This window comes from Caretta caretta, chromosome 5, assembly GCF_965140235.1.
Source record: "Caretta caretta isolate rCarCar2 chromosome 5, rCarCar1.hap1, whole genome shotgun sequence".
Taxonomy (NCBI): Eukaryota; Metazoa; Chordata; order Testudines; family Cheloniidae; genus Caretta; species Caretta caretta.
Window position 1 is genome coordinate 863,537 of NC_134210.1, and position 12,579 is coordinate 876,115.

Sequence of the window (12,579 nt, forward strand, 5' to 3'; positions counted from 1 at the left end):
CACAGGCAGATGATATTTTATTATGATGATTTTAAATTAAAATTATTCAGCATTTAAAAACAGCTCCCTTGAGCCCCATGGTCCAGTGCCAGCTGTGATGGTGTGCAGTGGCCATGCAGGGGTGGGGGTGCTGCAGTGCCAGGGACAGACACCGCCCGTCCAAGAAGAGTTCATTTGGGATGAGGATTGTCGGAGGCCAGGCAGAGGTCCCCAGGCCTGGGGTGGATCATGCTGGGGAACTGCTCTTGCCACGGGTTGCCAATGGCCCCTGCCTGGACTAGGCACCCTGAAGGGACCCAGCCCAGCTGGGCAGCCCCTCGGGCCAGGGAAGGGCAATGGTGCCCTCCCTCACAGCAGTGCCCACGTCTTCAACTCTCCCTGCGCCTCTCCCATGGGCCGTGCTGCTGAAAGGGGGGGAGCTGGGGGGGGCCAGGGGGAGCATAACTGCTGCCAAGCTTCCCAGGGGCTTCTCCCTGCAGCGAGGGCTCAGCAGGTACCAGGCCCTCGCCCACGGATGGTCTGTGCCCTGCAGTGGATGCTGCTCTGCCACGCCCCACACGCAGGTGCAGCGATTACAGATGGCGACAAAATGCACTGTGTAAGGTGACAGCTGAGCCAGCAAGGGCAGGTGAAATCTGCACCCCAGCAGCCGGGGCACACGCCCGCCCCGACAGTGCCAGCCAAGTGCCGGCAGGGTGCGCACCACGCCCACGTGCTCCTCCCTCCACGCCCTCTGCCAGGCGGTTCCGGGTGGGGCCGCAGGCAGGACAGGCACTGAGGGAGGCAGTGAGACCTGCCGGCCATAGGGATTCCCCACCTCCCGAGGGGACTTGCCCTGTGCATGGCAGAGCCCCGGAGCCACGCGGGAGAGGAAGGATCCTGGGCACTGCCCCCCCCGGATGCTCCTTCCTCCTCATTCTCTCGGGGCTGCTCTCCCCACTCAGGCATCTGGGCCCGGGGAACTGTCTCTCTTGTGGCTAGGAGGGCCCTGGGGACGAGGGACACAGCTAGGGCATGAAGCATGGGGCCCTGCTGCTCTGAGGGGGCAGGGGCACGTCTGTGTGCACTGGGGAGAGAGACAGGCTAGGGAAAGAGGAGGGAAGATACAGCAATTAAAATCACGTTTTAAAAAGGGGCAAGCGGCCTCCACACAGTCCCTGGCCTGCAGAGGGGCCCAGCACATGCTCCCCGGTTCCTTCCCTCACGGCTGGGGGGAGGTCTCCGGCACTGGGTGCAGCTCCGTGGGGGCAGGCGCCTGGCGGGCTCTGCTCTCCAGGGCCAGCTGCATGCTCCAGATGCTGAGGGGGCGCATGTAGGCCAGAGAGCGGAAGAGCTTCCTTTGGCAATAGGCCTCCGGCGTCTGGAAGGCCATGCCCAGCCGCTCCCACACGGTCCGGTAGCAGCCCTCCGCTGTGTGGAAGCCCTCCTGCACCAGGCCCTGCAGCAGAGGGAGGAGAGAGTCAGGCCCAGAGTCACCTGGCACCGGCTGCTCGTGCCAAGGGGCGCCGTGCACACACCCACCTCCTGGATCATGGTGGCTGCCAGAGCGTACACAACCCCAACCCAGGCCTCGCTGGACTGCAGGCTGGATGTGTCCAGGCTCCCATCGGGCCTCATGCCGTTCACGGCGCCCATCGTCCCATTGGCAAAGCTCATGACGTTCAGCTCAAAGATGGTCTTCAGCGCGCTGACAATATGGCTCCTGGGGAACACCTGCGGAGAGAGACGCCATCAGGCCTCTCGGCCACACAGGGCCGCACCCTGAACCCAGGGCCCGGCCTGCACCGCCCCAGGGGCTGGGCCTCGGAGACAGCATAGGCAGATAGGGCCAGTACCTCATCTGCCTTCTGTACAGCACAGGCCATGGACGAGCACCCAGATGCCCGGGGCTGAGCCCTGTGGAGAGGCGGCAGGCTGGACGTGACGACAGCGAGGTGGCGAGCCACCACGGCCCCTGCAGGTCTGCCCCAATGGCTCGCCAACGTTCCCGAGCCAGCGGCAAACAGGGGAGCGAGGTGGCCGGCCCCACGTCTGCCTGCCTCTGGGTGCCCTAGCCTGAGGGGTCAGGTTCCCATTCTGCAGCTGGCTGAACTGGAGGGGCGAGACTCAACCCCTGACCGGCAGCCTTACCCACTCAGCCACCCCCTCCTTAATCCTCAAACTCTCTGGCTTCTTGTCCTGCCTGTCCCTCCTGGATTACAGAGCCCAGCAGTCCCCGGGATTGTGCCCCAGGCTGACCTTGTGCACCATGGCAAGTCACCGCTCCATTTTCTCTTTGGTAAACTGACCAGACAGCGCACGTTCAGTCTCTCACCCTCACACCCCCTGCCCTCACACCATCGGGGTGGCTTTTCCCCCACCCTCTCCAGTTGTTCAAGGCCTTTTTAAAACGAGTGCCTGCGGCTCCCAGTCTCGGCTGCACCAGTGCTGCGCGCAGGGGTAAAAGCAGCTCCCTGCTCCTGCCCGTGGCTGCCCCGTGAACACATCACAGGAGCCTTGTGTGCCATAGCAGGGCACGCGCAGCTCAGCGCGTCCTAGGACTGGCAGGGACCTCGGGGAGTCTCCAGTCCAGGCCCCTGCACTCATGGCAGGACTAAGTATTATCTAGACCAGGGGTCTCCAACCTTTTCACGCCCAAGGTCACTTTCTGAATTTAAGTGCAACCCAGGATTTCCCCTTCCCCGAGCCCGCCCCTTCCCCGAAGCCCCCCCTCCTTCCCCCCCCCCCCCATTGCTCGCTCTCCCCCACCCCACTTTCACTGGGCTGGGGCAGAGTGTTGGAGTGCAGGAGGGGATACAGGGTGCTGGCTCTGGCAGGGGAGTCAGGGGTGGGGCTTGGGGTGCAGGAGGGGGTTTGGGGTTCAGGCTCTGGGAGGGGAGTCAGGGCTGGGGAACAGTGTTGGGGTGCAGGAGGCGGTGGGCTTGGGGTGCAGGAGAGGGTTTGGGGTGCTGGCTCTGGGGAGGGTCAGGGATGGAGCTTGGGGTGCAGGAGGAGGTTTGGGGTACTAGCTCCGGAAGGGGGCTCAGGGCTGGGGGTTGGAATGTGGCCTCCCGCCGGGCAGCACTTACTTCCGGTGGCTCCCGGTCGGCAGCATAGCGTGGCTGCTGCTAGGGCCAGCTCCCTGCCTACCCCAGCCCCACACCACTCCCAGAAGGGGCCAATGCAGCCCTGCGGGGGGCGGGCAGCATGTGGCTTCGCACGCGGCCCCTCTCTGCAAGCAAAGCCCCCGCAGCTCCCATTGGCCGCAGCTCCCCATTCCCGGCCAATGGGAGCTGCAGGAGCAGTGCACGGAGGGAGACCCCTGCCGTCCCGCCCTGCCCTGGGGCCGCGCTGGCCACTTCTGGGAGTGGTGTGGGGCTGGGGCAGGCAGGGAGCCGGTCTCAGCAGCAACCCCGCTGGGCCGCCGAAGATCGCGATCGACTGGGAGATCCTCGAGGATCGACCGGTGGGTGACCACTGATCTAGACCATCCCTGACAGGTGTTTGTCTAAACTGCTCTTCGAAATCTCCGACAATGGAGATCCCACCACCTCCCTGGGCAATTTATTCCAGTGCTGAACCACCCTGACAGTGAGGCAGTTTTTCCTAAAGTCCAACCTAAACCGCCCTTGCTGCAATTTAAGCCCATTGCTTCTTGTCCTGTCCTCAGAGGTTAAGGAGAACAATTTCTCTCCCTTCTCCTTATAACAGCCTTTTATGTGCTTGAAAACTGTTATCATGTCCCCTCTCAGTCTTCTCTTCTCCAAACTAAACAAACCCAAGTTTTTCAATCTTCCCTCATGGGTCATGTTTTCTACACATTTAATCATTTCTGTTGCTCTTCTCTGGATTCTCTCCAATTTGTCCACATCTTTCCTGAAATGTGGCGCCCAGAACTGGACACAAGACTCCAGTTGAGACCTAATCAGCACAGAGTAAAGCAGAAGAATAACTTCTCGTGTCTTGCTTACAACACTCCTGCTAAGACGTCCCAGAATGAGGTTTGCTTTTCTTGCAACAGCGTTACACTGTTGACTCATATTTAGCTTGTGGTCCACTATGACCCCCAGATCCCTTTCCGCAATACTCCTTCCTAGACACTTATTTCCCATTCTGTGTGTGTGCAACTGAGTGTTCCTTTCTCAATGGAGTACTTTGCATTTGTCCTTATTGAATATCATCCTATTTACTTCAGACCGTTTCTCCAGTTTGTCCAGATCATTTTGAATTTTAATCCTGTCCTCCAAAGCACTTGCAAACCCTCCCAGCTGGGTATCGTCTGAGGACTTTATACCGAGGGTACCTAGGCTCAGGGAGGGGTTGTGCAGGGTGTCCAATTCCGCCAGGGCCAGAGTCCCATTTTAGAGATGTTCTTAGGGCAGCATCTGAGCCTGGTACCAGGTGCTCCCCTCGGCCCCCCACTCTCACTGGGTTGGTTGCACACAGGTCCAGGGGAGGACCTGGCCTTTATGTAGCACCCGAGGCCGGGTCTGCTGGTGACACGTGGCGCTGGGGCAGGGTGACCTGATGTCCCACCCAGGTCACGGTGCACTTGCAGCGGGCTAGTGAAGACGCTCCAGCCCCGGCGGGAGAAGCTCCCAGCAGCACGGTGACCCCGCTCCCGCCGGCCCAGCGCTGTCCTGCTCCCCACCCCACGTGGGGTCCCGCCCAGCCCAGCGCCCGCCTCCGCGCCCGAATGAAAGCCGCACCGCACCAAGGACGGTGAGGGGGCGTCTCGGCCAGCCCATGGGAGCTGGAAGTTGCCGGCCTCTTCCAGGACCAGGTTGGGAGGGGAGGGGACTAAAACTGCAGGGCAAAGAAGAGACCAGTAAGTGTTACAGGGGCCTGATCCCCAAGGGATCCCTCCCTGAGCCTAGGTAAAAATTCTTCCGTCCTAAGTGCAGGACCCTGCACTTATCCTTGTTGAACCTCCTCAGATTTCTTTTGGCCCAATCCTCCAATTTGTCTAGGGCCCTCTGTATCCTATCCCTACCTGCCACCATATCTACCTCTCCTCCTAGTTTAGTATCATCCGCAAATTTGCTGAGAGTGCAATCCACACCATCCTCCAGATCATTTATGAAGATATTGAACAAAACCGGCCCCAGGACCAGCCCCTGGGGCACTCCACTTGATACCGGCTGCCAACTAGACATGGAGCCATTGATCACTACTCGTTGAGCCCGACAATCTAGCCAACTTTCTACCCACCTTATAGTGCATTCATCCAGCCCATACTTCTTTAACTTGCTGACAAGAATACTGTGGGAGACCGTGTCAAAAGCTTTGCTAAAGTCAAGAAACAATACATCTACTGCTTTCCCTTCATCCACAGAACCAGTAATCTCATCATAGAAGGCAATTAGATTAGTCAGGCATGACCTTCCCTTGGTGAATCCATGCTGACTGTTCCTGATCACTTTCCTCTCGTGTAAGTGCTTCAGGATTGATTCCTTGAGGACCTGTTCCATGATTTTTCCGGGAACTGAGGTGAGGCTGACTGGCCTGTAGTTCCCAGGATCCTCCTTCTTCCCTTTTTTAAAGATGGGCACTACATTAGCCTTTTCCCAGTCATCCGGGACTTCCCCCGTTCGCCACGAGTTTTCAAAGATAATGGCCAATGGCTCTGCAATCACAGAGCTGGAGGACTGTGAGAAGTAACGGCAGGACCGTGAGAGAGAGTGAAAGCATGAGGAAGAGCAGAGACGGCATGAACTGGCGACAGCAGAGCTGAGAGGCAGAGAGATCCCTGCTGGGGTGAGTGGGGATGGGCCAAGGGTGGCTAAGCCCGCAGGGAACTCCGATATCAAAGTGGTGTCTCAGTTTAAGGAAGGGGATGATGTAGACACCTTCCTCACTGCTTTTGAGAAGGCCTGCAATGCGCACCAGGTTGACCCTACAGACAGGCTCCAGCATCTCACCCCCTTACTGTGTCCCAAGGCCATAGGGATGTTCAGCCAGATGGATGGGGTGGAACCTGGGGACTATGAACTGTTCAAACAAGCCCTGCTGCGCAAGTTTGAATTGACCCCCGAGGTATACAGGAAAAGTGTCCAGGGTGTGCAGAAGACCCCGGGGATGACCTACCTGCAGATGGCCACCTTGATGGGTGACCGCCCTTCTGTGGTGGTTAAGCACTGGAACAAGTTACCTTGGGAAGCTGTGGAATTTCTGTCATTGGAGGTTTTTAGAACAGTTCAGACAGACACCTGTCAGGGATGGTCTCGATAATACTTAGTCCTGCCTCAGTGCAGGAATTGGACTAGATGACCTATCAAGGTCCCTTTCATTTCTACATTTCTATGATTCTATGATACAGACAAACCAACAGGAGAGTACAAGGAAACGACGAGACCATTTCAGTCAGCATGATGGGCAGTTGAGAGGGGGGATTGAACTGCTGAGAAAGAGAGAGATGGGGAAATATATTCGCAACCCAGCATGCTCCACCGATGCCGTATGACCCCTCTACATTAAGTAGTTCCCCATCACTCTCCTTGTCCCAGGTCACTATGCAGTTTTAAGTAGCCTGCTGCAGATGGTGAACTAAGAACTATTTTCAAATAATAATAACACAGAATGGCACAATATTTTTCCGTTGGAACAAAGTTTATTTGGTACCTAGAGTCCAGAACTCACGAAGGGCTGAAACTTTCTAAGAGAAATGAACCTTTGAGCTGGGAGCACTGAGAGTGGATAGTCCTGAGCGAACGTAAAGGCCATTTAGAAGGGGAGCACCATTTCCTTGGGACTTCAGTAAGGTTGGTGCAATCTCTACCATAGACTGATGGAGAGTGAGGAAAGGAGTGAACCCAGGGCAATAAAGCTGCCAGGAGTGTCCCAGAAAGGCCCCAGCTAATGGGAGAGATTTCGGAACCATCCAGGGAAGTCAGAGAGGGGCAGGTGGGCGTCACGACTGAAAAAGCCAAGAGAGATAAAAACACAAGAGACTCATTTGCCTCCCGCGCTAGAGTATTGCTGAGAAATGAACTAAACTGCAGTGTTGGGGGCGAGGCAGCGATTCTGGGGGGGAGATGGAGACAGAGACGGGCGACTCTGCTGGGCGAGACGCTCGAGAGAGGCCAGAACAATTCAAGACCGGGTGGGCACAGGAACCGCGGAGCTGGAGAGCGTGTTCACTGTGCTGTTGGGGTTGGAGTTGGAGCATCGCAGGGTGGAGAGTGCTGCTGAAGGATTTTCCCCCGCTCTACATTTCGTTTCCGGGTGAAAACGTTTGTGCCGACCCTGCAGGGAAGCACAGAGCTGGTGTTACTGGCCTAGCATGGGCCTGCACTGGGGGCTGCCCAATACAAGGAGAGGCAGGAGCACCAAGCTCCCCTGGGGATGCTCCCCCCTCACAGGATGCCCACACTCCCGCTGGGTTGCTCACCCATTAGCAAGTTCTTGAAGAAGAGCGATGGGAGGACATGGCCCTGCCCCGGCCTGACCCGCCAGGGGATCACACACAGCCCTGGGGTGTGACAGGGCCCAGGGAACTCAGCACATTTGGGGAATAAACCTTCATTCACGTTCACACCACCTCCTTCTCCTCCAGCCAGGTACAGGGGATGGATTTGTGATTTTGGGCTGAGAGCCCTGCCCTGCCCTTGGCCATCTCATCCCGCACAGCCCCAGAGCCGGGCTCGGGATCCCAGCCCTTGGCACAGCGCCGAGCAGAGACGGGGCCAGGCCCTGCAGTCCCAGCTCTGCAGGCTGCACCTTCGCTCCTGGGCAGTCTGTGCCCCTCACCCACCTGGTCGCTCTCCAGCCATCTCCAGGGGATCCAACCTCCTCACGCAGCAGCCACATGGTCTTCAGAGTTTCCTTCCCTTTATCATCCACGAAGCACTGGCCCACGAAGACGGTTGTTGAGTCTGCGAGGGAGCCGGAGAGGAGACAGAGGGAGAGACGGTGCCACGTGCTCGGTGTCCCCCAGAGACACCGAGCCCAGAGCCCAGGGTGGAGGGAGGGGGTGCGCTCTGTGGCGATGACACGACTCCCGGGCCACAGGCATACAAAGAGCCCATCTCTCCCCGATGACGCACTTTCCCAGGCACCGGCCCAGACGGCGGAGCAGTGCAATGACTCCATTTTCAGGGGCGGCTCCATGAGCCGGGTCAGGGCCAGGAAGGGGAGAGGCCTGCAGGCTGGGGGACACTTGGACTCCGCCTCCCAGGCCCCACATGCCGAGGCCATCTCCAAAGTCTGCTGGCTTCCTCCTCACCATCACCATCTCCACCTCCTCACCATCTCCTTCAGGCCCTGGTTCTACCCCTCAGCCTCTGGCCTCCCCAACCCTCAGCAGGCCATACAAAGTGCAGCTGATATCTTCCTCCCGGTCATTTGATCACGCCATTGTCCTCCCTGTGATCAGCCGCAACCTGGCCTCCCAGGTAACCCAGCCCTGGGGACCTCCCCCAGGTATCCCAGTGTCCAGCCTGCCATGGCTGGTCAACCCAGAGGGAGCTTTTGGAAACAGACTCCGTCTTGACGTAAAGATTCCAAGTCATGGAGGATCCACCATGTGCCCAGCTCAGTTGTCCCATTGGCTAATCACCTGCACCGGTAAAAAGTTCCACTTCATTTCTAATTTGGATACGTCTGGTTTCAGATTCCAGACACCTTTGTCTGCTAGATTAAAGCATCATCGGCTGTCAGAAAAGGAGGACTTGTGGCACCTTAGAGACTAACCAATTTATTTGAGCATGAGCTTTCGTGAGCTACAGCCCACTTCATCAGATGTATACCGTGGAAACTGCAGCAGACTTTATATACACACAGAGAATATGAAACAATACCTCCTCCCACCCCACTGTCCTGCTGGTAATAGCTTATCTAAAGTGATCAACAGGTGGGCCATTTCCAGCACAAATCCAGGTTTTCTCACCCTCCACCCCCCCACACAAATTCACTCTCCTGCTGGTGCTAGCCCATCCAAAGTGACAACTCTTTACATAATCAAGTCGGGCTATTTCCTGCATAGATCCAGGTTTTCTCACATCCCCCCCACCCCCATACACACACAAACTCATCCCACCACCAACCTCAGCCTGGTCCAGTCCACACAAGAGATCCACTTCCTGGACACTACAGTGCTCATAAACAATGGTCACATAAACACCACCCTATACCGGAAACCTACTGACCGCTATTCCTACCTGCATGCCTCCAGCTTTCACCCTGACCACACGACACGATCCATCGTCTACAGCCAAGCTCTGCGATACAACCGCATTTGCTCCAACCCCTCAGACAGAGACAAACACCTACAAGATCTCTGTCAAGCTTTCTTACAACTACAATACCCACCTGCAGAAGTAAAGAAACAGATTGATAGAGCCAGAAGAGTTCCCGGAAGTTACCTACTACAGGACAGGCCTAACAAAGAAAATAACAGAACACCACTAGCGGTCACCTTCAGCCCCCAACTAAAACCCCTCCAACGCATTATTAAGGATCTACAACCTATCCTAAAGGATGACCCAACACTCTCACAAGTCTTGGGAGACAGGCCAGTCCTTGCCTACAGACAGCCCCGCAACCTGAAGCAAATACTCACCAACAACCACATACCACACAACAGAACCACTAACCCAGGAACTTATCCTTGCAACAAAGCCCGTTGCCAATTGTGCCCACATATCTATTCAGGGGACACCATCACAGGGCCTAATAACATCAGCCACACTATCAGAGGCTCGTTCACCTGCACATCCACCAATGTGATATATGCCATCATGTGCCAGCAATGCCCCTCTGCCATGTACATTGGTCAAACTGGACAGTCTCTACGTAAAAGAATAAATGGACACAAATCAGATGTCAAGAATTATAACATTCATAAACCAGTCGGAGAACACTTCAATCTCTCTGGTCACGCAATCACAGACATGAAGGTCGCTATCTTAAAACAAAAAAACTTCAAATCCAGACTCCAGCGAGAAACTGCTGAATTGGAATTCATTTGCAAATTGGATACTATTAATTTAGGCTTAAATAGAGACTGGGAGTGGCTAAGTCATTATGCAAGGTAGCCTGTTTCCTCTTGTTTTTTCCTACCCCCCCCCCTCCCCCAGATGTTCTGGTTTAACTTGGATTTAAACTTGGAGAGTGGTCAGTTTAGATGAGCTATTACCAGCAGGAGAGTGAGTTTGTGTGTGTATGGGGGTGGGGGGGATGTGAGAAAACCTGGATCTATGCAGGAAATAGCCCGACTTGATTATGTAAAGAGTTGTCACTTTGGATGGGCTAGCACCAGCAGGAGAGTGAATTTGTGTGGGGGGGTGGAGGGTGAGAAAACCTGGATTTGTGCTGGAAATGGCCCACCTGTTGATCACTTTAGATAAGCTATTACCAGCAGGACAGTGGGGTGGGAGGAGGTATTGTTTCATATTCTCTGTGTATATATAAAGTCTGCTGCAGTTTCCACGGTATGCATCCGATGAAGTGAGCTGTAGCTCACGCTCAAATAAATTGGTTAGTCTCTAAGGTGCCACAAGTACTCCTTTTCTTTTTACCACTGATACTAGATCTAAGAATCATTAAACAGGACCAGGATCGCTCCCTTGAGACTAGCCAGCCCTATCTTTAAACACTAGAAACAACACCCACCCACTCAAGAACAAACACTCACCCACTTGCATGACTTGGCTTTGGCCTCCCTCCCCACTGCTTAGCAAGTGAGTTACGGCTGAGGGTGACTCCCGCAATCAGTGCATGTAGGGTGCAGTTTGGCTGTCCTTTACTCGTACAATGAGCATAACCACATTTCCTTGCCCCTGCACTCAGCCCTGGAGGGATCTGTAACCCAACCCCAGCCAAAAGGGATCATGGGGCAAAGCAGCTCTGTCTGCCCCACACCGAGGCTGAGTGGGTGTGTCTATGCAAACGCAGTCTGCTCCGGGAGTCTTTCCGCCCAGCTCCCCACTGGATGTCAGGGGATGGTTCACTCACACCCTACTTACAGCTGTTACCTCTACAGCACCCTCACTCTGCATCATTCACTATTTTAGAACTGGCTCAGCCCAGCTCATTAGACAGGTAATAAGGACACTGAGCAGTGTCCTCCCCCTGAGACAGGTACTCCCAGAAGACAGTAGAAGCCCCTCTCCTCTCCTTTCCCTTCCTCTTGTAACCAGGCTCCTTTACCCAGCAGTGCCTGACTGTGATCACGGACTGGGCCGCCCCCTGCCAGGCAGGATGTGAACAGGCTGCCTTGTCCCACGCCCCCCCGAAATCCTCATGCCTCCCTGCTGGCTCAAGGCTCCTGTCGGTCCCTGGCACTGAGAGGAGCCGGGCGATGGCAGATGAAGTGGGATCCGGGTGCTGGCTGTGCTCTGTCTCGGCCAGGTCAGGTGCAGGTGCGGTTGTGCACATCTGGGCATGGTATGTGTGGGGGCAGCTGCACCCACGGACCCTGGCTAGAGCCACCAGAGCCACGGGCAGGGAGCAAAGGAGCGACCCAGGGGGATGAACCTGCCAAGGGGTGTCCCAGGAAGGGCCCGGCTAACGGGAGAGAATCCGGCACCTCCCGGGGAATCCAGGGAGGGGCAGGTGGGAGTCACGGCTCAGCAACAGCTTCACCCCAAGGGCCAAGAGCAGTAAAAACACCAGAGACTCATTTGCCTCCCGCGCGAGAGCTTTACTGGGAAAGGAACTAAACTGCAGCATGGGGGGGTGGGGACAGCGATTCTGGGGGGGTCACCGGAGAGCGAGGGGGAGTTGGAGACAGAGACGGGTGATTCTGCAGCCCAGCAAACAGCCCTGAGGCCGGGCGAGACGCTCTCGAGAGAGCCCAGGTCAATCCCGGACAGGATCACCGGTCACACTTCAGTCCTCACGGATTCGCCCACGTTCTGCACCTTGATCCGAGTGAAAACGTTTGTACCGACCCTGCGGGGAAGCACAGAGCCTGGGTTACTGGCCCAGCATGGGCCTGCACTCGGGGCTGCCCCATACACTAGAGGGGAGAAAGAGGCAGGGGCAGAAGGTGCATGAGCCTGAGGAGAGAAGCCCAAAGAGGGACACCCCATCCCCAGGGCACCTAGTCTGGGTGCTGAGCACCGCTGTCTGGGGAACGCCCCTCGTCCAGGCTCCATCTCACGGGGCCCCCAGCAGCTCCATGCAGGGGCTGGCAGACAATTAATATGGGCGTTACCTCAGGGGGGCACCCAGCCGCCCAGCCCAGGGAGGCAGCCTGGCTGTGGGCACCCCGCACTGGCAGGGCCTCAGAGCCACCCAGCAGCACCCGGGGTGGGGGGGGCAGGGGCTCCGCAGGCTGCACATCCCCATGGTGCTCAGCAGGGCCATTGAGGGCAGGGGCCCTTCAGCAGCCACTCGCTCAAATCTCCCCTTGGTGCCCCCGGGAGGTGCCCCCAGCCCCCCAGTAGCCTCCCGCCTGGCTGCTGACACACTGGGTGCCAGCCTGTGCTCTGAGGAGGGCTGGGCACAAACAGGTCACCAGGCAGGAGCTCCCTTGCCGCAGGGAGGGGCACGAAGTAGCACCAGAGGCCTGGGCCCCCTCCCCAGGGGTCAGTCCTGGGGCCGCTGCTACTCAGTGTTTTCATGTAGGACTTGGACAATGGCATGGCGAGGGGGCTT

The 12,579-nt window shown here is 56.9% G+C and overlaps 2 protein-coding genes across 2 annotated transcripts in view; both read right to left on the reverse strand.

The window, feature by feature from the left end:
• LOC142072084 (non-lysosomal glucosylceramidase-like) overlaps positions 1 to 12,579 on the reverse strand; it is a 22,541-nt gene continuing 9,962 nt past the window's right edge. Inside the window, exons 2-3 of the mRNA XM_075128299.1 lie at positions 1,522 to 1,713; positions 1 to 1,438 (exon numbers count right to left, since the gene is read on the reverse strand). Coding sequence (XP_074984400.1) covers positions 1,202 to 1,438; positions 1,522 to 1,656 — 372 coding nt within the window. The 5' untranslated portion in view covers positions 1,657 to 1,713 and the 3' untranslated portion in view covers positions 1 to 1,201. The remainder of the gene's footprint in view (positions 1,439 to 1,521; positions 1,714 to 12,579) is intronic.
• Positions 11,606 to 12,579, reverse strand: part of LOC142072083 (avidin-like) — a 23,724-nt gene continuing 22,750 nt past the window's right edge. The window contains exon 4 of the mRNA XM_075128298.1: positions 11,606 to 11,871. Within this exon, the coding sequence (XP_074984399.1) occupies positions 11,802 to 11,871 (70 nt within the window). The 3' untranslated portion in view covers positions 11,606 to 11,801. The remainder of the gene's footprint in view (positions 11,872 to 12,579) is intronic.